This window comes from Gymnoscopelus microlampas, assembly GCF_963454915.1.
Source record: "Gymnoscopelus microlampas genome assembly, chromosome: 19".
Classification (NCBI taxonomy): Eukaryota; Metazoa; Chordata; class Actinopteri; order Myctophiformes; family Myctophidae; genus Gymnoscopelus; species Gymnoscopelus microlampas.
The window spans coordinates 8,052,526-8,076,547 of NC_139956.1; the positions used below are offsets into that span (position 1 = coordinate 8,052,526).

General features: G+C 38.8%; 3 protein-coding genes across 3 annotated transcripts in view; all 3 read right to left on the bottom strand.

Moving 5' to 3' along the window:
* Positions 1-24,022, bottom strand: part of LOC311034710 (E3 ubiquitin-protein ligase TRIM47-like) — a 73,957-nt gene that overhangs the window by 43,408 nt on the left and 6,527 nt on the right. Inside the window, exon 2 of the mRNA XM_084042669.1 lies at positions 19,975-20,017. The gene's annotated coding sequence lies outside the window, so the exon portion shown is untranslated. The remainder of the gene's footprint in view (positions 1-19,974; positions 20,018-24,022) is intronic.
* On the bottom strand, positions 2,771-9,113 carry LOC311035202 (E3 ubiquitin/ISG15 ligase TRIM25-like; the record flags this gene model as incomplete). The annotated part of the gene is made up of 8 exons (XM_084043281.1): positions 2,771-3,834; positions 3,985-4,035; positions 4,880-5,058; positions 5,351-5,694; positions 6,170-6,265; positions 6,692-7,066; positions 8,337-8,595; positions 9,100-9,113. The coding sequence occupies 8 exons, from the start codon at positions 9,111-9,113 to the stop codon at positions 3,317-3,319; spliced, it is 1,836 nt and encodes a 611-aa protein (XP_083899407.1). The 3' UTR covers positions 2,771-3,316.
* On the bottom strand, positions 16,577-20,485 carry LOC311034711 (uncharacterized protein). The gene is made up of 4 exons (XM_084042670.1): positions 19,673-20,485; positions 18,397-18,751; positions 18,057-18,152; positions 16,577-17,349 (listed from the first exon to the last, which is right to left on the bottom strand). Exons 2-4 carry the CDS (start codon positions 18,646-18,648, stop codon positions 16,774-16,776), a joined length of 924 nt encoding a protein of 307 aa, XP_083898796.1. The 5' UTR covers positions 18,649-18,751; positions 19,673-20,485; the 3' UTR covers positions 16,577-16,773.

A 24,022-nucleotide genomic window follows, 5' to 3' on the forward strand; every position in this document is an offset into this window, starting at 1 on the left:
CTTTTATTGTAATTAAAATACACTAGAAGGTAGACTGACAGACAGACAACTTATGATTAAGAAAATTAAAAAGGGAAATGGAATATAGTAAATCTCTGTTCATCAACGGAACGGTCAACACCTCATGTTCTTTCACAGCAAAGCAACAGGCACTATATGCAAGCATAGGCTACCGTATTCTGGAAGGAAAACAATAAACCATTCATTAAACACTCTCAGACCTCTGAATAGGACCTCATAATAATCACTAACTTTCCCTTTCCAAGCCTCACTGTGTCAATCTTTTCCAGTGAGAATTGAATGTACGTATTTGTTAAACTTGTGGAATTCTAAAAACAAAACAAAAACAAACAATGCTGTGAATGCAAAGTTACATTAAATGAGATTCTGTTTCAGGTTATGTTTCACTTTGGATACAAGGGGGCAGCGTTCACCACTCGTTTACTTATAGTCATGCAGGATTTTGCTGTCAATACAAATTAAACTATTTTTTTCTTGAGCAAATATCAGAGTAAAGGCATAATGATTTTGTACAATATTTAGTTTGAGGACACTATCAACCCAACAGAGTAGCGTTTCATTAATCTCTTGGTTAAGGTCCACTGCTCTTGAAAAGGACTATGACATGAAAAGTACAGTTTATTATATTAATGTTTTATTGGATAAACTTAGGCTTGTTCAAGCTCACATTCAAACTATCAAAAATACTGTATTGTCGCTGTTATGCAGAAAACCTTTATCTCCATATTTCAACTTTATATGATTTTTTTCTTAAAATAAATAATGCCCTACTTTGTGGTGTGACACTGTTGCACAAAGGTAGTGAAAATAACACATTTTGTTAAACATAGCAAACAAATGAATCATATTGTTGTTTAATGGCCAAAATAGGGACAGCAGAACTATTTGGAGCGTACATACATGAGAAGATATAGTCACACAGGACTCCAGCTGTGGCCCTTTAAGTCTGTCTGTGATTTTCATAAATGTTTAACTGATGAAAAGCATTAAAGAGAGCTTGTGACTAAATAAACAAAACAAAATGATACCGCAAATATACTTAGGACTTCTATATTCAATATTATTTTAACCACTTAAAAACCCCAGCATCCGTATTGTGGTCACAGAAAATAACAGATCGACAAAAAAAAAAAAAAAGTGGAGTTAGGAGGTTTTGTTCATCATTGAAGAACAACTGAATGGACCTCCAAGCTCACAATGAAGTTTGAGGTCAAAAGGGGGTGGAGCCTTGAGTCAGCTAAACCAGCTAACTCCACCCCCCTTTGGTGAACTTAGCTGGTTTAGCAGAAAGTTTGATGACCCAATGGAGTTAGCTGGTTTTGTCAGAAGCGCTTTTTAATACTTTTCATTGGTTCAATATTTTTTTAATCAACACACAGACGTAAAGGGTGTTCAATGGCCCTGATTTATGGAAAGAAATGCAAAAGCGGAAAAATGGAGTTAGCTGGTTCCTGCCGGACAGCAACGATATGTGGTATGCGCCTGGACCGCCAGGCCAGCGGACGCTTTTTTTTTTTTTTTTTTTACAGCTGTGCTGTCTGTATCACTCACTTTATCAAACGTATTCCCTATTTTGCACAGCGTCTTAGGACTTATCTTAATTTTTATTTTGAAAACCATTTTAAAATAGCGAAAATAGCTTCACTGCAGATCAGCTACCGTATTTTGTAATGTGCAGTTTTAACGCTTTGCTAAATTGACCAATTTAAAGGCCTATAATCTTTCATTGTACAGTCTGTTACCAGTTCAATTATGATTATTTTTGGGGGTCACGGCCTGAACAGGTTGAGAACCACTGGGTTATAGATAAACAACAGCCTATTGACTGACTTAGTGACTATTAATTCTCCACTACATCTCAGAGGCAATTAAGGGGTATTTGAGTGATGGGATGTAGTTTTAAGATAGTCAAAGGGTCAATGCCCCCAGTACCTAGGACCCCAATGGAAACAAGACCGCAAGGACTTTTTGTGGTGTTATCCTTTTAGACAAAGTGTTTGACTGTACTCGTGCTGTTTTTACATTTCTGTCCAATAATGTTCAGTATTGAAAATGGGAAGTACTACAGTAAAGTAAAAATACCTCCGAATTGTACTTAAGTACAGTACTTGAGTACACGTACTTAGTTTACACCACTGGTCTATAATTGTACTATTGAGGAAGTGATGTTTACTTGAAAACTGTTGTTCTATTTTGCTGAAGAAGTTCTAATAAACTGACTGAAGAAAAGAGACAGTTCATTCAACGGGAAAATAAGTAATAAATGATACAAAGTCCAGCTGTAATCCAAAGTTAATGAGTCATTAACCCATGATATGTCATGTCAATGATGTCATTCATTATGAATCTATGTGTGGAAATATTTAATTATTATCATTGTGCAGGGAACAATGTAGCATAGACACAAGTTTGACTTTTACACACATATTTTTATAAATGATTAAATCGAATAACCGTTGACACACAATACCCTATTGACACATTGAGGAGTAAGACCTTACACCAGTGATTCTCACACTTTTCAGGCCGCGACCTCCCAGAATAATCCTATTTCAACTTGGGACCCCCCAAAATAATATTTGAACTGGGGACCCCCCAAAATCATATTTGAACTGGGGACCCACCAAAATCATATTTGAACTGGGGACCCCTGAAAATAATTATATTTGAACAGGGGACCACCCACCCTGACAAAGCACTTGGAATTGCAGGAGTGGAAGCATTACATTTAGTTGATTTCATTAATATTGTGAAAATAGCAGATCTACAAGCTCACCAGTTTTTATAGTATAGTTTGTTGATTACTTTTGACGCAGTAATGCCATGTTTTATTTTAATTTTTTAGAGGTATTCAATAGGTCTTAAAAGTCCTTAAATTGTCACTTTAGAAATGTGCAGATACCCTGTATACACTATACATACTGTATGTTGTTTACTGTTGAGTGAGAAAACAATGTTGCACATTAAGCATAATATCATCATTTGGGGACCCCCTGGGGTTCCAGACCGACAGTTTGAGAACCACTACATTTAGTAGAACCATGAATCTACACAGACTGACAGAGGGATCTGTAGTAATATCAACAAGATAACAGGGCATACTGTATATGAATGATTGTCTGCAGCAGGTTTATTAAAGAAATGCAATGAGCGGAACACAATGGATTGATTGATCATGATGGTGTAGTATACTGTACACATCATTCTTACACATGCTTTATCTAGAAGAGAAAATCTATCATCAAATGAAGAAAAAGTCTTCAACTGAATATCATCATCAGTATTCTTAACATGTCTACCATGTCTTACACAGCTCTGCTGTATCTCCAAATCTCCATTGAACCATTATCCCTGGATAGAGAGGTTGTGTGAACGTGCTTTGAACTGTGTGTAGGAGGGTCATTGTGTCAGAAACACTGTAGAAGGACAGAGTACCTGCCTTGTGGTCCAGGTACACCCCCAATCTGGAGGAGAAAGGCCCTGACACTTTAGTGTCAACACTGTTGTGTCTGAAACTGTAGTTTTTATTAAAGCACTGTAAACCCCAGGATTTATCATTGTTTCCAAAGAGGGTTTGTCTGCTGATGTCTTTATAACAGACTGCTATACGAACCCCTGTACCACTCCACTCTACTTCCCAGTAACAACGTTCAGACAGACTCTCTGTACACATCACCTGACCGAACGCAGTAAATCTCTCTGCATGATCAGGGTAAGGTTGTAGTTGTTGTGTTAAAGTCACCTTCCTCTTCTCCTCTGACAGGGAGAGCTTTGTGTGTATTGTGTTCATGTCCAGAGACAGAGGAGAGGAATCTGTGAGAACACACGACAAAAGAAAAATCAAACCTCATGAACCTTATTGTGTTTAGAGTTAGTCTCTCAGATCAAACTCATTAGAGCTTTAAATAACAACATATCAGAATGAAACTTCAACGTTCAGAACCTGCATCAACATGGACTCACATTGTAAAAAGTCCTTTCTGGTCTGAGGCTCCGCTGGATGTAAAACATCAACTGGAGACACAAGAAAACAGTAAAGGTCATCATGACATTGTAAAGGATTTCAATGTCCACACAAAGGGTCAAATCCAATAGACTTTACTGCTGACTTCAGGCATGTAAAACATACAGCGTGAGCCTACAGGAGGTCACAACATACGACTGACGTAAAAGACAACATGCTGCTTTACGGCAGTGTCGTAACGTAGCTCTCTTAAAGGCACAGTCACATAAATAGCATATATGACAGACACCATACTGAAGAATGGATTAAACTGAAGTTCCAAGGGGTTTGTCAAAAAAGTTCAAGCTATTATAGCATCATTGCTATTATATAGTGTTTGTTCAGTAACAGCTGTCTCCCCGTCTCTCATTTTACATTTATAATACATTTTCAGGTGGGTTACAAATTTCATCCAATCAGGAGAGAGAACTCCTCAAGATCATTTATTGAGCACAAAAATATAATAATAATAAAAAATGGTAAATGGTGCATTTATATACTGTAGCGGGTGACATGAAACGCAGGTCACACTAATTTACTGCCCCCCATACTACAGGCTTTAGTAGCCTTCCCAGACATACTTCCACCTGTACAAACTGTTTCAACACTTAAATGTACTGTACAGTATAGGGACCGGTTAAAACACAATAAATACATTTAAATCTAACCCTAATCTTTCCTTTGAGGAATAGTCTGGCTTAAATTCTTCAATGTTACTGTTCAATCTGACAGACAGCCAACCTGTGTACCATCAGTCTGCTCCAGTTCAAATATCTCCAGTTGCCTTCTGACTTCATCAATCCATGTTTACTATGATGGCTGGTTAGAAAAACAAGAAACACATTTAAATCTCACCTCTCTTTGATATCTCTGGCCAAGTTGTCTTCAGGATGCTGTCTAGTTGGTCTCTCAGACCAGACACCACATCAATCACATCTGTGAAGGACCTCAGAGGACAGATGACCACACTGGGTGAGACTGGAGATCCACTGGAACTGGAGAGAGACTGGAAACTCTGGAGAGAGACAAGTAAACCAGTATAGACAGAGATAGATTAGAATATTGATCACAATTGGTGGAGTTGAGCTGATGTCCTTGTTGTTCAACCAGCACACACTACGAACACAAATTGTACAGGGCAGATATTGAATAATGTTATGTAATCTAAAAGCTCAGAAGCTGATCTTGCAGATCTTCAATTTTTTGAAAAAGCTTAATTCTGACATTGTTATTGTGGTCTGTACAACTACTGTATACTAGAACTATCTTAGTATGAGTAACTACCAGTATTAATAATGTCATGTTATGCCATGTCATGTAATATACTATGATGTAATGGCATGTAATATAATATGACATGATGGAATGAGATGAAATATGAAGCTGATTTCTCCTAAATGAGTCAAAACCAAACAGTAAAATGCCATGTGTGGAACCTGAATGAAAGTGATGATGTCATCAGTGTTGGACAGCTCCTCCAGGTCAGCATGTCTCCTCTCCAGCTGCTCCATGTGGTCCTCCAGCTGCCTCAGGAGAGCCTCAGTCTGAGCCACTGCAGTCTGCTGCTGATCTCTGATCAGTTCTTTAAGCTCACTGCGTCTTCTCTCAATGGAGACCATCATCTCACTGAAGATCCTGTCACTGGCCTCCACTGCTGCTTCTGCAGAGCTCTGCTTCACACACACACACACGCACACGCACACACACACACACACACACACACACACACACACACACACACACACACACACACAATTATCCTTGACATGAAAAGGTTTTGAGCACCACTGATATAGCAATATACGTTTTTCAGAAATACATTTTTGGGCCTCAGGACATCAGCTACAGTATTTGAAAATAGCCGTTCTACAAGTTTGTAGATCTGCTATTTTCTAAAATGTGTGAGAGAATGTGAAAAATAATGAAACATTTTAACAACACTAATCTTATACGTGGGTTGCTGACATAAAATATGTTCAAATGGGGGTCTGCAGCCAAATACATATTAATTGGTTTAAGAACCACTGCTTTAATGCTTCTGATGACACAAGGCTCTGTCTCATTCATATTATACGTAGCATCACCATCTTTCCTCTTTCCACAGTAAACACAAGAATAAGAACTATTATCATAATATCAGCTCACGTTCAGGGCCTCCAGGACCTGTCTCAGGTCTTTCAGCTCCTTCTTTTTCTCCTGGATCTTCTGCTGGACTTTCTCCTGAATTGTCACCAGCTGTGTCTGCAAGAAACAGGAAGAGACAGTTTGGCTTGTAAACAAAACATAATGTTCAAGTCAGGATAACAATTCTATCCAATCAGGAGAGAGAGGACTCATACAGTATACAGGATAAAAAACATGGTTAAAAGAGTCAAAATAAGTGAAATTGCAAACAGTTTAGTATGGATCCCTATATCATCTTAAATTTACTTTGTAATTTACAAATACACTTTTGCAAGTGCGAGATTAATGTACATGAAATCATTTTTGAAAAGTTATCAATCGCCTCTGTTTTTCATTGGGTCCAAAAGGAGTGTACTTAATACTTTCCATTGTAAAACACCCTGATATTAATGTCTCTTGTCTCTGACATGGTCATTTAGTTCTGCTTCTGTCTTTAAAACATGATCTCTCTCATGATTTGTCTTCAAGTGATCATGGTCCTACCTGTTTCTCTGCCTTCTCTGCAGCAGCTGACACCGTGTCATGGCCCTTATGTTCATCCATGGTGCACAGATAGCAGATACACTGGCGGTCTGTGCGACAGAACACCTCCATCAGCTTGTCATGACTGGAGCACATCTTCTCCTGCAGTTTGTTGGTGGCTGGGATTAGTTTGTGCTTCTTCCAAGTAGGAACATTGTAGTGAGGCTGGAGGTGAGTCTCACAGTAAGAGGCCAGACACGCCAGACAAGACATGAGAGCTTTGCGACGTCTGGCTCCGGTGCAGAAATCACAGGCCACGTCTGCTGGACCGGCGTAGAGCAGAGCAGCAGAGACAGAAGACTGCTGACCTCCTGTACTGCTCAGCTTCATCACAACCTGGAAGTAAAGAGAAGAGGAGGGGAGGTCACTCACTGATGACAAATACAACACAGTCATTGTGAGGTTCATGGTGATAAACACAGTGAGACATTACAAGTTCATCTAGTAAGATCATTATCTTTATCACATTGTTGTCTCCACCAGGCCAAAGGCATGTCCGGAAACTATGTTTTGCAACCCGTCCGTCCGTCCGTCCGTCCGTCCGACCGTGTGTGTGTCCGTCTGTCTGCGAGCAGCTAATCTCCGGCACCGTTGGCCCGATCGCAGTGAAACTGTGCACGCAAACTCCATGGATGTCAGAGCAGAACTTTTGCCCATTTTTTTTCAGATCGGCCTGTTATTATTTAGATTTTTGCAAAACAATTCTTTTTTTGTATTACTCATACACATTTTGTCCAAACATGCACATCAGAACACAGTATCTCTATAGTCATTTAACCATGGTTCTGTCAGATTTTTCATATTCCATCCTGATTGGCTAAGATTGGCTTCCAAAGAGTGATACGTTTTGAACAAAATGCCACAAATCATTAACACAGCATGTGATTGTCGTGAAACTTTGCACGCACATTGCCACTAGGCCGAGGAAAGAAAATTACAATGTAAACCATTTAGCAGACACTCTTAACCACTAGAACCCTATGAATTATGTTTGCCTACAGTGAATGACATGCCAAGAATAGGGAGAGTTTAATGGTTAACCAGTGACTAACACAGTCAAAGATCAGAGTAATTACTGTACATTAACCCTATCAACAAAATGACAGCATAAGGTAAGTAGACTGCAAATAAACTACCAGGTAAAAATGTTCTGCCAGGGACCCCCAAGATTTATGTTGTTAAAATGTTTTCAAAGTATTGCATAATGTGTTGTGATGCATTGTGAGCTTGTAGATCTGTAATTTTCAAGTGGCTGATGTATAGGGTTACAGTGGTTAAACAGACTGTGTTGTTCTGAACACATTGTTCTGAACACATTTTGTTGGGACCAGGGGACCCCCTGGAACCCCCTCATGGACCCCTGGGGGTCCCCAGACCCCACTTTGAGAACCACTGGTCTAACATGCTGTATAAATAGCATTCTTATAGTATTTGTCGACAAACAATATATTGTTAATGTATCAACATACATAACATAACATGTAGTATTAGTAAGCAACCAACATATAGTATAACTACCATGTATCTATCACAATAGTCAACAAGGAGTTTTGTGTATCAGAACATGTAGTTTAATGTGTGGTTGTAACTTGTAAGGTCATCTCACCTCAGCCAGCAAGGTGTTCTTCCTCAGAACAGGTCTGGGACTGAAGCTCTCTCTGCACTGGGGACAGCTGTAGACTCCAGTCTCCTCATACTGGTCCCAGTAACCCTCAATACAGCTTCTACAGTAACTGTGTCCACACGGTAGACCCACTGGTTCCTTTAGAAGGTCCAGACAGACAGAACAACAGAACTGGTCCTGGTCCAGCTCACATGTCTGTTGCTGCTGTTGTTCTGCCATTTGACTGACAACCACACTCACACTGAGAGAAAACACACAACACTTTGGTTTACTCTGAAGAGAGACTGAGAGAGAAAACAACAGTTCTGAGTTTCGTCTCTTGTGAAGAAAAGTAGGAGAGGCAAAGGGAGGGACTTCCTGGATGTTTGCAGGAGGCAGTGGTTTTAAAGAGACAGTGACTGTGAAGCACAAACAGGTTCAGCTGGAGTATTGTATTCTCTTTTCTTTCAGGTTCAGCTGGAGTTGGACCTGAAGTGTTGATGTAATTATTAATTGTGTGTTATTCCAGGAAACAAGATTAAGTTCTTACTGATTAAGTGAGAGAAAAGCCAGCAGCATTGTCAAATTGAATGATGATGAAAGAATTCCATTCAGTATGGTGACCTCAGTGGACAGGACAGTGGAACAGTCGACTGGACCTTTGGTTTAACAGCTTTAACTGCATCAGATACTAAGTCTGGTGACTCTGGTCAGAAGTTTTTATGACATGCGCAGTGGAGTCTGTACTAGGCAGGATGTTGTTTACCTGAGCCGGTTCATGTGGACTATTTCTTTAAGCAAATAAACATACAGTGACCTGAAATACTGGAGTGGTTATTCTCGATATCAGCACAGTTACAATATCACAATAAGCATGATGCGTCTGCCATTTCCCAGGGAATCAGTTCTTGATATATAATCATTAGTCTAATTCGCATACATAATGTCACATTCTGAGACATTATGGTTGAATAACGGACAAAATGTTTTTTTCCCCCAGATTCTTTGGTTATTAGGTTAGGTATTTACTTCACTGTAAAAAAACATCTACTGTATGACATTGTGTGCAATAAAACCTCTCCTACTGTATTTCATAGCTGTGTTATGTACAGTACATGGTCCAGATGAAAAAAGCTCAGAACACACAAGTTTCAAATTATACACACGTTTATGCATTGGCTGCTGGTTTACATGGAATAGAAAAGCATATAGGTGTAGAGACCAAATGATATGCCTATAATCTTTTATTGTAATTAAATACATTAGAAGGTAGACTGTACAACTGCATTATGATTAAGAAAACAACAGAACGGTCAACAACTCATGTTCTTTGACAGCAAAGCAACAGACACTATGCAAGCAGGCTACTGTATTCTGGAAGGAAAACAAGGAACCATTAAACCATTAACCATTAAAAACACTCTCAGACCTCTGAATAGGACCTCATAATAATCACTAGCTTTCCCTTTCCAAGCCTCACTGTGTCAATCTTTTCCAGTGAGAATTGAATGTACGTATTTGTTAAATTTGTGGAATTCTAAAAACAAAACAAAAACAAACAATACTGTGAATGCAAAGTTACATTAAATGAGATTCTGTTTCAGGTTATGTTTCACTTTGGACACAAGGGCGCAGCGTTCACCATTTGTTTGCTTATAGTCATGCAGGATTTTGCTGTCAATACAAATGAAACTATTTTTTTCTCGAGCAAATATCAGAGTAAAGGCATAATGATTTTGTACAATATTTAGTTTGAGGACCCTATACAGAGTAGTGTTTCATTAATCTCTTGGTTAAGGTCCACTGCTCTTGAAAAGGACTATGACATGAAAAGTACAGCTTATTATATTAATGTTTTATTGGATAAACTTAGGCTTGTTCAAGCTCACATTCAAACGATCAAAAATACTGTATTGTCGCTGTTATGCAGAAAACCTTTATCTCCATATTTCAACTTTATATGATTTTTTTCTTAAAATAATGCCCTACTTTGTGGTGTGACACTGTTGCACAAAGGTAGTGAAAATAACACATTATGTTAGCAATAAATAAATCATATTTTTGTTTAATGACATGGCCAAAATAGGGACAGCAGAACTATTTGGAGCGTACACACATGAGAAGATATAGTCACACAGGACTCCAGCTGATATTAGTATAGTTCAGACTGGAACTACAGTTTACAGGAAACACTGTAGTCCAAGTAGTCTATAGGAGGAACTGAGGTTCACCCTGTGATGTCACAGAGTAAACATTCCAAATTCAAAATAAAAACATAGAAGCACTGCCAAATCATCTTTATTTTGTCCTCGACTTCATGAAAACAGGATTTGGGTTCAAAATCAGGGAAGTGTCCCTTTAAGTCTGTCTGTGATTTTCATTAATGTTTAACTGATGAAAAGCATTAAAGAGAGCTTGTGACTAAATAAACAAAACAAAATGATACAGCAAATGTACTTAGGACTTCTATATTCAATATTATTTTTAACCACTTAAAAACCCCAGCATCCGTATTGTGGTCACAGAAAATAGCAGATCGACAAGCTCACAACGCGTCGCGCTGCGACGCGTTGTGAGCTTGTCGATCGGCTATTTTCAGCGAAAGCTTTCCCAACAATAACCCAAAACAGAAAATACACTAGTATTGAGCCCTGCGGGACGCTGGTTACCTATATGGGGTTTAAGTGGTTAATAAACATGATATGCGTGTGCCATATTTTTTTAATATGTATTTCCCAGGGAATCAGTTTCTGAAATATAATCATTAGTCTACTGTGCATGTATAATATGTCACATTCTGAGATATTATGATTGAATGATGTTTTTAGAAAAACAATAATTTTTTTCCCCCAGATGTTTTGGTTTTGTAGGTCTTGACTTCACTGGACATAAAAAACAGGGTTTTTTTTCCTATAGGGGCCAAACTGACTTTGATAAAGTGAAGGGCCACACATTGGATTTTTGTATTGAAACTTGAAACACATGTGGTGAATTATGTTAAAACTGCATGAATTTGATAGACACGATAGACTCATTTATAATAGGGTCAAGTATCTTTTTTTTTTTTACAGCTGTGCTGTCTGTATCACTCACTTTATCAAACTTATTCCCTATTTTGCACGCCGTCTTATGACTTATCTTATTTTTTATTTTGAAAACCATTTTAAAATAGCAAAAATAGCTTCACTGCAGATCAGCTACTGTATTTTGTAATGTGCAGTTTTAACGCTTTGCTAAATTGACCAATTTAAAGGCCTATAATCTTTCATTGTACAGTCTGTTACCAGTTCAATAATGATTATTTTTGGGGGTCACGGCCTGAACAGGTTGAGAACCACTGGGTTATAGATAAACAACAGCCTATTGACTGACTTAGTGACTATTAATTCTCCACTACATCTCAGAGGTAATTAAGGGGTATTTGAGTGATGGGATGTAGTTTTAAGATAGACAAAGGGTCAATGCCCCCAGTACCTAGAACCCCAATGGAAACAAGACCGCAAGGACTTTTGTGGTGTTATCCTTTTAGACCAAGTGGTTGACTGTACTCGTGCTGTTTTTACATTTCTGTCCAATAAAATGTTCAGTATTGAAAATGGGAAGTACTACAGTAAAGTAAAAATACCTACGAATTGTACTTAAGTTCAGTACTTCAGTACATGTACTTAGTTACTTTACACCACTGGTCTATTGTACTATTGAGGAAGTGATGTGAACTTGAAAACTGTTGTTCTATTTTGTTGAAGAAGTTCTAATAAACTGACTGAAGAAAAGAGACAGTTCATTCAACGGGAAAATAAGTAATAAATGATACAAAGTCCAGTTGTAATCCAACGTTAATGAGTCATTAACCCATGATATGTCATGTCAATGATGTCATTCATTATGAATCTATGTGTGGAATTCTCTGATGGAAAGTCATTACATGTATATAGAACATGTATTGAAGATTACTGGCAACATTGTTTAAGTGTACAGTTAGTCAAACAAAAAGTGGATAAAAGAAAACTCAGCATTACATTTACACTATGTATAATATTTAAATATGATCATTGTCCAGGGAACAATGTAGCATAGACACAAGTTAGACTTTTCACACACACACACACACACACACACACACACACACACACACACACACACACACACACACACACACACACACACACACACACACACACACACAGAAAGAGAAACATTCTTCAAAATAAGACTAAAACACTCTGCTATAGAGGTTGCAGCCACAGTGCTCACATTTATTTTGAAAAGACAAGTCAGTGTAAATGAAGTAGAGTTAATGAAAACATTATGATTACCTGACAGTCTCAAACTCCTTTATATGAATTGAAATATTTTGTTCATTTTGCCAGATATGTTGTGAGCTTGTAGATCGGATATTAAAGAAATTACAGAAGCTTTTCCCCCCTCTTTTGTTTTTGTTAACATGGCAGGTTTTAAGTGTGTAACTGATTGAAGGACTCAAACGTTCCTACTGTATTTACAAAATGGGAGATAAAATAAGAAAAAAAAGGGAGGGTAAAAGAAAACATATTGAAATATATTTTTATAAGCGATAAATCAATTAACTTTTGACAAACAATACCCTATTGACACCATGAGGAGTAAGACCCCCACCCCCCACCCTGACAACCACTTGGAATTGCAGGAGTTGAGGCATTATATTTAGTTGGACTTCATAAATATTGTGATCTGCTTGTGATCTGCTTGAGAGCTTGTAGATCGGCTATTTTTACATTTTCTTGTCTATTTGTCAGGTAATATTTGGTCAATGTTTAACACATTTTCAGTATAGTTTGTCGATTACTTTTAACGCAGTAATGCCATGTTTTAATTTTCATTTTGGAGGTATTCAATAGGTCTTAAAAGTCCTTAAATTGTCACTTTAGAAATGGACAGATATACCCTGTATACACCATACATACTGTATGTTTGAGTGAGAAAACAATGTTGCACATTAAGAAAATTATCATCATTTGACTGACAGAGGGCTCTGTAGTAATATCAACAAGATAACAGGGCATACTGTATAATGATTGTCTGCAGCAGGCTTATTAAAGAAATGTAATGAGCGGAACACAATGGATTGATTGATCATGATGGTGTAGTATACTGTACACATCATTCTTACACATGTTTTATCTAGAAGATAACATCTATAATCAAATGAAGAAAACAAAGTTTTCAACTGAATATCATCATCAGTATTCTTAACATGTCTACCATGTCTTACACAGCTCTGCTGTATCTCCAAAGTTCCAAACCCATATTCCTGGATAGAGAGGTTGTGTGAACGTGGTTTGAACTGTGTGTAGGAGAGTCATTGTGTCAGAAACACTGTAGAAGGACAGAGTACCTGCCTTGTGGTCCAGGTACACCCCCAATCTGGAGGAGAGAGGCCCTGACACTTTAGTCTGAACACTGTTGTGTTTGAAACGGTAGTTTTTATCAATACACTGTAAACCCCAGGATTTATCATTGTTTCCAAAGAGGGTTTGTCTGCTGACGTCTTTATAACAGACTGCTATATCAACCCCTCTACCACTCCACTCTACTTCCCAGTAACAACGTTCAGACAGACCCTCTGTACACATCACCTGACGGTACGAAGTAAATCTCTCTGCATGATCAGGGTAAGGTTGTTGTTGTTGTGTTGCAGTCATCTTCCTCTTCTCCTCTGACAGGGAGAGCTTTGTGCTTATTGTGTTCATGTCCAGAGACAGAGGAGAGGAATCTGTGAGAACACACGACAAAAGAAAAATCAAACCTCATGAACCTTATTGTGTTTAGAGTTAGTCTCTCAGATCAAACTCATTAGACAGAGCTGCCAAGTCTCACCCTTTAAGAGTGAGAGTCACGCAATTTAACCTCTTCACATATATTGTTTGATGGCAATGACTGATACAAATGAAAGAAGACCCTAAGACAGCTAAATAGAGAATTTCACATTTTAAGAATCGCGTTCATGTGTGCGTCCCTGATGAGTCTCACTCCTAGATTTTCCTGAAAGTTGGCAGCCCTGCATTAGAGCTTTAAATAACAACATATCAGAATGAAACTTCAACGTTCAGAACCTGCATCAACATGGACTCACAGTGTAAAAAGTCCTTTCTGGTCTGAGGCTCCGCTGGAGACACAAGAAAACAGTAAAGGTCATCATGACATTGTAAAGGATTTCAATGTCCACACAAAGGGTCAAATCCAATAGACTTTACTGCTGACTTCAGGCATGTAAAACATACAGCATGAGCCTACAGGAGGTCACAACATACGACTGACGTAAAAGCCAACTGCTTTACGGCAGTGTTGTAACGTAGCTCTCTTAAAGGCACAGTCACATATATAGCATATATGACAGACATCATACTGAAGAATGGATTAAACTGAAGTTCCAAGGGTTTTGTCAAAAAGTTCAAGCTATTATAGCTTGATAATAATCATTGCTATTAGGCTATATAGTGTTCAGTAACAGCTGTCTCCCTGTGTCACCCAGCTCTTCAGTAAAACAGCTAGAAAATAAATTTTCAGGTGGGTTTCACATGTCATCCAATCAGGAGAGAGAACTCCTCAAGATAATTTATTAAGAACGAAATAATAATATGATAATAATAATAAATGTTAAATTTTAAATGGTACATTTATATACTGTAGCGGGTGACGGGTGACATGAAACACAGGTCACAATTTATTGCCTCCCATACTACAGGCTTTAGTAGCCTTCCCAGACATACTTCCACCTGTACAAACTGTTTCAACACTTAGAAATCCGGTTAAAACACAATAAAGACATTTAAATCTAACCCTAATCTCTCCTTTGAGGAATATTCTTGCTTAAATTCTTCAATGTTTCTGTTCAATGTGACAGACAGCCAACCTGTGTACCATCAGTCTGCTCCAGTTCAAATATCTCCAGTTGCCTTCTGACTTCATCAATCCATGTTTACTATGATGGCTGGTTAGAAAAACAAGAAACACATTTAAATCTCACCTCTCTTTGATATCTCTGGCCAAGTTGTCTTCAGGATGTTGTCTAGTTGGTCTCTCAGACCAGACACCACATCAATCACATCTGTGAAGGACCTCAGAGGACAGATGACCACACTGGGTGAGACTGGAGATCCACTGGAACTGGAGAGAGACTGGAAACTCTGGAGAGAGACAAGTAAACCAGTATAGACAGAGATAGATTAGAATATTGATCACAATTGGTGGAGTTGAGCTGATGTCCTTGTTGTTCAACCAGCACACACTACGAACACAAATTGTACAGGGCAGATATTGAATAATGTTATACTTTCAAAATATTTTACAAAACAGTGGAAGAAGCCAATCTACAAGCTCAGAAGCTGATCTTGTAGATCTTCTATTTTTTGAAAATGTTTACAATTATGACAATTGTAGAAAATAATTGTGATTATCTCAAATAATTGTGATTAGGCCATTATGTAATAATTGTGACAGGCCTAATTCTGGAATAGGAATAGGCTTTTATTTGTCATTGCACACAAATGCATACACAGTTGTCACAACGAAATTACTAGGGAGCTCCCATGTACCCGTAGCACACACACAACATACAACAATACAACACAGAGTATAAAGTGCATGGTGATATTTTAAAGTGCACGATGAATGAATAGAGACAGAAACCAATAATACATTATCACAGTCCGGTTGAAATGCATATGAGGGGGGACAGTCAATGTTCATTTAGCAGACGTACTGCGTACGGAAAAAAACTGTTTTTGAATCTTGAAGTGCTACTGTAGCACTGATGGACTGGTATCTCCTCCCTGAGGGGAGGAGATGAAAGAGATGATGTGCAGGGTGTGATTGGTCTGTGTTAATGCGCTGGGAGAGGCAGAGGCAGCGGGAGGTGAAGACGGAGGTGATAGATGGTAGAGGGGACCCGATGATCCTGCTCGCTGCCTTCACCACCCTCTGCAGGGCCTCCTGCTCTGCCCTTGTGCAGCAGGAGAACCACACAGCCACACAATATGTCAGTACACTCTCTACTGCACAGTGATAAAAGTTAACAAGGAGATTTTGTGGTAAGTCAGCCTGTTTCAGCTTCCTTAAGAAGTATAAGCGTTGTTGTGCTTTGCCGATCACACGAGTGGTGTTGGTGCTCCAGGACAGGGTCTCACTCACACTGAGACCCAGAAACTTGAACTCCGAAACCCTCTCCACTGCCTCGTTGTTGATAAGCAGAGGTGTGTGGTCAGGCCTTGACTTCCTAAAGTCCAGTATGATCTCTCTTGTTTTCTTTATATTTAACTCCAGATTGTTTCTGTCACACCAGGCTGTAAGGTCCTTCACTTCACTCCTGTAAGCAGACTCATTGCCATTTGTTATGAGCCCCACAACAGTGGTATCGTCTGCGAACTTTATGATGTAATTTGAGGGGAAGGAAGGGGAACAGTCATGTGTTAGCAGGGTGTATAGTAATGGGCTTAACACACAACCCTGCGGAGCACCAGTGCTGAGAGACAGGGTGGACGAGGTGTAATTGCCCAGTCTGACGGCTTGTGTACGATTTGACAATTCTGACATTGTTATTGTGGTCTGTACAACTACTGTATACTAGAACTATATTAGTATTAGTAACTACCAGCATTAATAATGTCATGTTATGCCATGTCATGTAATATACTATGATGTAATGGAATGTAATAATAATATGACATGATGGAATGAGATGAAATATGAAGCTGATTTCTCCTAAATGAGTCAAAACCAAACAGTAAAATGCCATGTGTGGAACCTGAATGAAAGTGATGATGTCATCAGTGTTGGACAGCTCCTCCAGGTCAGCATGTCTCCTCTCCAGCTGCTCCATGTGGTCCTCCAGCTGCCTCAGGAGAGCCTCAGTCTGAGCCACTGCAGTCTGCTGCTGATCTCTGATCAGTTCTTTAAGCTCACTGCGTCTTCTCTCAATGGAGACCATCATCTCACTGAAGATCCTGTCACTGGCCTCCACTGCTGCTTCTGCAGAGCTCTGCTTCACACACACACACACACACACACACACACACACACACACACACACACACACACACACACACACACACACACACACACACACACACACACACACACACACACACACACACACACACACACACACACACACACACAAGAAAGAAACTCTTGGTTATTAGTTGTCATGTTTCTGTAGAACTTCGTGGGGAATAAATTCAGTTACAACATTAAGTATTGCTGGCCATTCCAGAAGTTCCATGATATGATGGATTATTTACTGTCACTGTTCTTTACTGTCATTCTGGGTACTTTAGTGCAGTGGTTCCCCAGCGGGTTCCAGGGGGTCCCCAGCAAAATGTGTTAATATAGCATCAAATTTTGTTTAACCAACCATAATCCTATATACATCAGCTATTTGAAAATAGCCGTTCTACAAGTTCACAACACATTTAACACATCACGACACATTGTGAGCTTGTAGATCTACTCATTTAAAAAAATCTTAAGAGAATAGACATTTTGCACTACACAAATATTATATGTGGGTTAGTGGTACACAAGTATTTTCAAATGGGGGTCCACATATTATTAATTCATATTAATTGGGGGTCCTTGACATGAAAAGCACTTCTCTAGTGCTTCTGATGACACAAGGCACTGTCTCATCCATATAGCATCACAGTAAACACAAGAACAAGAACTATTATCATAATATCAGCTCACGTTCAGGGCCTCCAGGACCTGTCTCAGGTCTTTCAGCTCCTTCTTTTTCTCCTGGATCTTCTGCTGGACTTTCTTCTGAATTGTCACCAGCTGTTTCTGCAAGAAACAGGAAGAGACAGTTTGGCTTGTAAACAAAGAACATTTTCAAGTCAGGATACCAATTCTATCCAATCAGGAGAGAGAGAACTCATACAGGATACAGGGTCCAAAAGTGTACTTAATACTTTCCATTGTAAAACACCCTGAATTTTAATGTCTTCTGACATGGTCATTTAGTTCTGCTTCTGTCTTTAAAACATGATCTCTCTCATGATTTGTCTTCAAGTGATCATGGTCCTACCTGTTTCTCTGCCTTCTCTGCAGCAGCTGACACTGTGTCATGGCCCTTATGTTCATCCATGAGGCACTGATAGCAGATACACTGGCAGTCTGTGCGACAGAACACCTCCATCAGCTTGTCATGACTGGAGCACATCTTCTCCTGCAGTTTGTTGGTGGCTGGGACCAGCTTGTGCTTCTGCAACACAGGAACATTGTAGTGAGGCTGGAGGTGAGTCTCACAGTAAGAGGCCAGACACACCAGACAAGACATGAGAGCTTTGTGACGTCTGGCTCCGGTGCAGAAATCACAGGCCACGTCTGCTGGACCGGCGTACAGCAGAGCAGCAGAGACAGAAGACTGCTGACCTCCTGTACTGCTCAGCTTCATCACAACCTGGAAGTAAAGAGAAGAGGAGGGGAGGTCACTCACTGATGACAAATACAACACAGTCATTGTGAGGTTCATGGTGATAAACACAGTGAGAAATGACAGGTAAATTCATCTGATAATAATAGTAACATTATCCGTGGTTCTGAACTTTGCATTCCATAAAGTTGATTGCTTTACAGTATGTTGTAAAATATTTACAATGTAAGCGTTTAGCAAACACTCTTAACCACTAGAACCCTATGAATCTGCTATTATGTTTGCCTACAATGAATGACATGGCAACATTAGCGACAGTAGAGTTTAATGATTAACCAGTGACTAACACAGTCAAAGATCAGAGTAAATTACCCTCGTCAACAAAATGACAGCATAATGTAAGTGCTGTAGACTGCAAAGAAACTAAGATACCATCAAACCTAGCATCTGTTTAAACCAGTGGTTTTCAAACATGTTCATGTCAAGGACCCCCAAATTAATATGTATTTGACCACGGACCCCCATATGAAAAATTGTTTGTGCCAGGGACCCCCATACAAGATTTATGTTGTTAAAATGTTTTTAAAAATATTGCATATCATTGCATTGTGAGCTTGTAAATTGTCAATTTTCAAATAGCTGATGTATAGGGTTACAGTGGTTAAACAGACTGTGGTGCTCTATTAACACATTTTGTTCTGGTCCCCCTGGACTCCTCTCATGGACCCCTGGGGGTCCCCAGACCCCACTTTGAGAACCACTGGTCTAACATGCTATCTAAATGGTATTCTTATTATTTGTGGACATTATAAACATACATAACATAATGTGTAGTAAGTAACCAACATATAGTATAACTACCATCTATCACAATAGTCAACAAGGAGTTTTGTGTATCAGAACATGTAGTTTAATGTGTGGTTGTAACTTGTAAGGTCATCTCACCTCAGCCAGCAAGGTGTTCTTCCTCAGAACAGGTCTGGGACTGAAGCTCTCTCTGCACTGGGGACAGCTGTAGACTCCAGTCTCCTCATACTGGTCCCAGTAACCCTCAATACAGCTTCTACAGTAACTGTGTCCACACTGTAGAGTCACTGGTTCCTTTAGAAGGTCCAGACAGACAGGACAGCAGAACTGGTCCTGGTCCAGCTCACATGTCTGTTGCTGCTGCAGTTGTGCCATTTGACTGACAACCTGGAACCACACTCACACTGAGAGAAAACACACAACACTTTGGTTTACTCTGAAGAGAGACTGAGAGAGAAAACAACAGCTCTGAGTTTCATTTCTTGTGAAGAAAAGTAGGAGAGGCAAAGGGAGGGACTTCCTGCATGTTTGCAGCAGCCAGTGGTTTTAAAGAGACAGTGACTGTGTAGCACAAACAGGTTCAGCTTGTGGTTGAACGTTGTACAGCTGGACTCTCACACTACACCATCATTTCCCCTCTGTGTGGAAAAGCTTGGTGGTGGAGACACTAGGTTGTAAGATAAGCAGGGTTTTTTATTTGGGGTAAAGTAGGCTATGGCAGAAAATGTGTATTTTTTATCTAGTACAATAATTTCTCACTAGTTCCACATTCTCTCCACTTCCTCCAGACTCCAGTGAGCTCATATATTATAGTGAAACACTCTAATACTCTATAGGATTACAAATATGTCAGGGCAAGACAGGACAAGTGAATTTGATCATAATAAAGAGGAGACCTGAAAATGATACAAGGGTGACATCTGTTGCCCAATTCAGTGATGCCTTATTGCTGTTGTGTCGTTGCTTGTCATATGTATTCTCTTTTCTTTTGTCCCCTCACTTCAGGTTCAGCTGGAGTTGGACCTGAAGTGTTCATGGAATTATTCATTGTGTGTTATTTCAGGAAACAAGATTAAGTTCTTACTGATTAAGTGAGTGAAATGCCAGCAGCATTGTCAAATTGAATGATGAATGAATTCCATTCAGTATTGTGACCTCAGTGGACAGGACAGTGGACCAGTCGAATGGACCTTTGGTTTAACAGCTTTAACTGTCAGGGGACACATGATCTCATGGCCACACATGAACATGTAACCTAGTGTTCAGTACACTACACTTGTCAATGGAAGCAAATAGGATTTTGCTCAAATTCATCTTCTGAGTTGCATTTCATCTCATCAAGTGTAGCCTATAGTTGATACTGTTAATGTAATTGTTGTACTTTGCACAATATCCTTTAATAAGCATGATGCATCTGCCATAATTTTGAAATATCTATTTCCCAGGAAATCAGTTTTTGAAATATAATCATTAGTTTAATTCGCATACATAATGTCGCATTCTGAGACATTATGGTTGAATGATGGACAAAATATTTTTTTCCCCAGATTCTTTTGTTATTTAGGTCTTGACTTCACTGTAAAAAAAAATGCTATAAAACCTCTCCTACAGTAATTCATAGCTGTGTTATGTACATGGTCCAGATGAAAAAATCTCACATTTTCAAATTATACACACTTTTAGGCATTGGCTGTTGGTATACATGGAATAGAAAAGCATATAGGTGTAGAGACCAAATTATAGGCCTATAATCTTGTATTGTAATTTAAATACACTAGAAGGTAGACTGTACAACTTCATTATGATTAAGAAAAGGTCAGCATTAAAAGGGGAAATGGAATATAGTAAATCTCTGTTCAACAACGGAACGGTCAACACCTCAGGTTCTTTCACAGCAAAGCAACAGACACTATGTAAGCATAGGCTACTGTATTCTGGAAGGAAAACAAGGAACCATTCATTAAAAACACTCTCAGACCTCTGAATATGACCTCATAATAATCACTAGATTTCCCTTTCCAAGCCTCACTGTGTCAATCTTTTCCAGTGAGAATTGAATGTACGTATTTGTTAAACTTGTGGAATTCTAAAAACAAAACAAAAACAAACAATACTGTGAATGCAAAGTTACATTAAATGAGATTCTGTTTCAGGTTATGTTTCACTTTGGACACAAGGGGGCAGCGTTCACCACTCGTTTGCTTATAGTCATGCAGGATTTTGCTGTCAATACAAATGAAACTATTTTTTTCTCGAGCAAATATCAGAGTAAAGGCATAATGATTTTGTACAATATTTAGTTTGAGGACACTATCAATCCAACAGAGTAGTGTTTCATTAATCTCTTGGTTAAGGTCCACTGCTCTTGAAAAGAACTATGACATGAAAAGTACAGCTTATTATATTAATGTTTTATTGGATAAGCTTGTTCAAGCTCACATTCAAACTATCAAAAATACTGTATTGTCGCTGTTATGCAGAAAACCTTTATCTCCATATTTCAACTTATTTACTATATGATTTTTTTCTTAAAATAAATAATGCCCTACTTTGTGGTGTGACACTGTTGCACAAAGGTAGTGAAAATAACACATTTTGTTAAACATAGCAAAACATAAATCATATTTTTGTTTAATGGCCAAAATAGGGACAGCAGAACTATTTGGAGCGTACACACATGAGAAGATATAGTCACACAGGACTCCAGCTGATATTAGTATAGTTCCGACTGGAACTACAGTTTACAGGAAACACTGTAGTCCAAGTAGTCTATAGGAGGAACTGAGGTTCACCCTGTGATGTCACAGAGTAAACATTCCAAATTCAAAATAAACACATAGAAGCACTGCCAAATCATCTTTATTTTGTCCTCGACTTCATGAAAACAGGATTTGGGTTCAAAATCAGGGAAGTGGCCCTTTAAGTCTGTCTGTGATTTTCATAAATGTTTAACTGATGAAAAGCATTAAAGAGAGCTTGTGACTAAATAAACAAAACAAAATAATACAGCAAATGTACTTAGGACTTCTATATTCAATATAATTTTCAACCACTTAAAAACCCCAGCATCCGTATTGTGGTCACAGAAAATAGCAGATCGACAAGCTCACAACGTGTCGCGCTGTGACGGGTTGTGAGCTTGTCGATCGGCTATTTTCAGCGAAAGCTTTCCCCACAATAACCCAAAACAGAAAAGACACTAGTATTGAGCCCTGAGGGACTCTGGTTACCCATATGGGGTTTAAGTGGTTAATAAACATGATAAGCGTCTGCCATCATTTTTGAAATATGTATTTTCCAGGGAATCAGTTTCTGAAATATAATCATTAGTCTACTGTGCATGCATAATATGTCACATTCTGAGATATTATGATTGAATGATGTTTTTAGAAAAGCAATATTTTTTTTCCCCAGATGTTTTGGTTTTGTAGGTCTTGACTTCACTGGACATAAAAAACAGTTTTTTTTTCTATAGGGGCCAAACTGACTTATAAAGTGAGTAAAGGGCCACACATTGGATTTTTGAATTGAAACTTGAATTGAAAGATATTTTTGGGGCCTTTTTCTGCCTTTATTGATAGGATAGTATTTTGACAGGAAATGGGGGAGAGAGATGGCGGGGGGGGGGGGGGGGGGGGTGACATACAGCTCTGCTGTATGTCACCTCCAAAATGTTCCATTTTTCAGGAAATGACAAAAACAAAAAAAAAGTGGAGTTAGGAGGTTTTGTTCATCATTGATAAGAACAACTGAATGGACCTCCAAGCTCACAATGAGGTTGGAGGTCAAAAGGGGGTGGAGCCTTGAGTCAGCTAAACCAGCTAACTCCACCCCCCTTTGGTGAACTTAGCTGGTTTAGCAGAAAGTTTGATGACCCAATGGAGTTAGCTGGTTTTGTCAGAAGCGCTTTTTAATACTTTTCATTGGTTCAATATTTTTTTAATCAACACACAGACGTAAAGGGTGTTCAATGGCCCTGATTTATGGAAAGAAATGCAAAAGCGGAAAAATGGAGTTAGCTAGTTCCTGCCGGACAGCAACGATATGTGGTATGCGCCTGGACCGCCAGGCCAGCGGACGCCTCTATCTCTTTTTTTTTTCACTCACTTTATCAAACATATTCCCTATTTTGCACAGCGTCTTAGGACTTATCTTAATTTTTATTTTGAAAACCATTTTAAAATAGCGAAAATAGCTTCACTGCAGATCAGCTACCGTATTTTGTAATGTGCAGTTTTAACGCTTTGCTAAATTAACCAATTTAAAGGCCTATAATCTTTCATTGTACAGTTTGTTACCAGTTCAATTATGATTATTTTGGGGGACACGGCCTTAACGGGTTGAGAACCACTGGGTTATAGATAAACAACAGCCTATTGACTGACTTAGTGACTATTAATTCTCCACTACATCTCAGAGGCAATTAAGGGGTATTTGAGTGATGGGATGTAGTTTTAAGATAGTCAAAGGG

Excerpts from the sequence above, each read along its gene's own strand:
- LOC311034711 (XM_084042670.1), bottom strand. The coding sequence starts at position 18,648 with ATGTCTTGTCTGGTGTGTCTGGCCTCTTACTGTGAGACTCACCTCCAG. Across the intron at positions 18,153-18,396 it reads CAGAGAAGGCAGAGAAACAG|AAACAGCTGGTGACAATTCA; the intron begins GTAGGACCATGA and ends TGTTTCTTGCAG. Across the intron at positions 17,350-18,056 it reads AGGTCCTGGAGGCCCTGAAC|AGCTCTGCAGAAGCAGCAGT; the intron begins GTGAGCTGATAT and ends TGTGTGAAGCAG.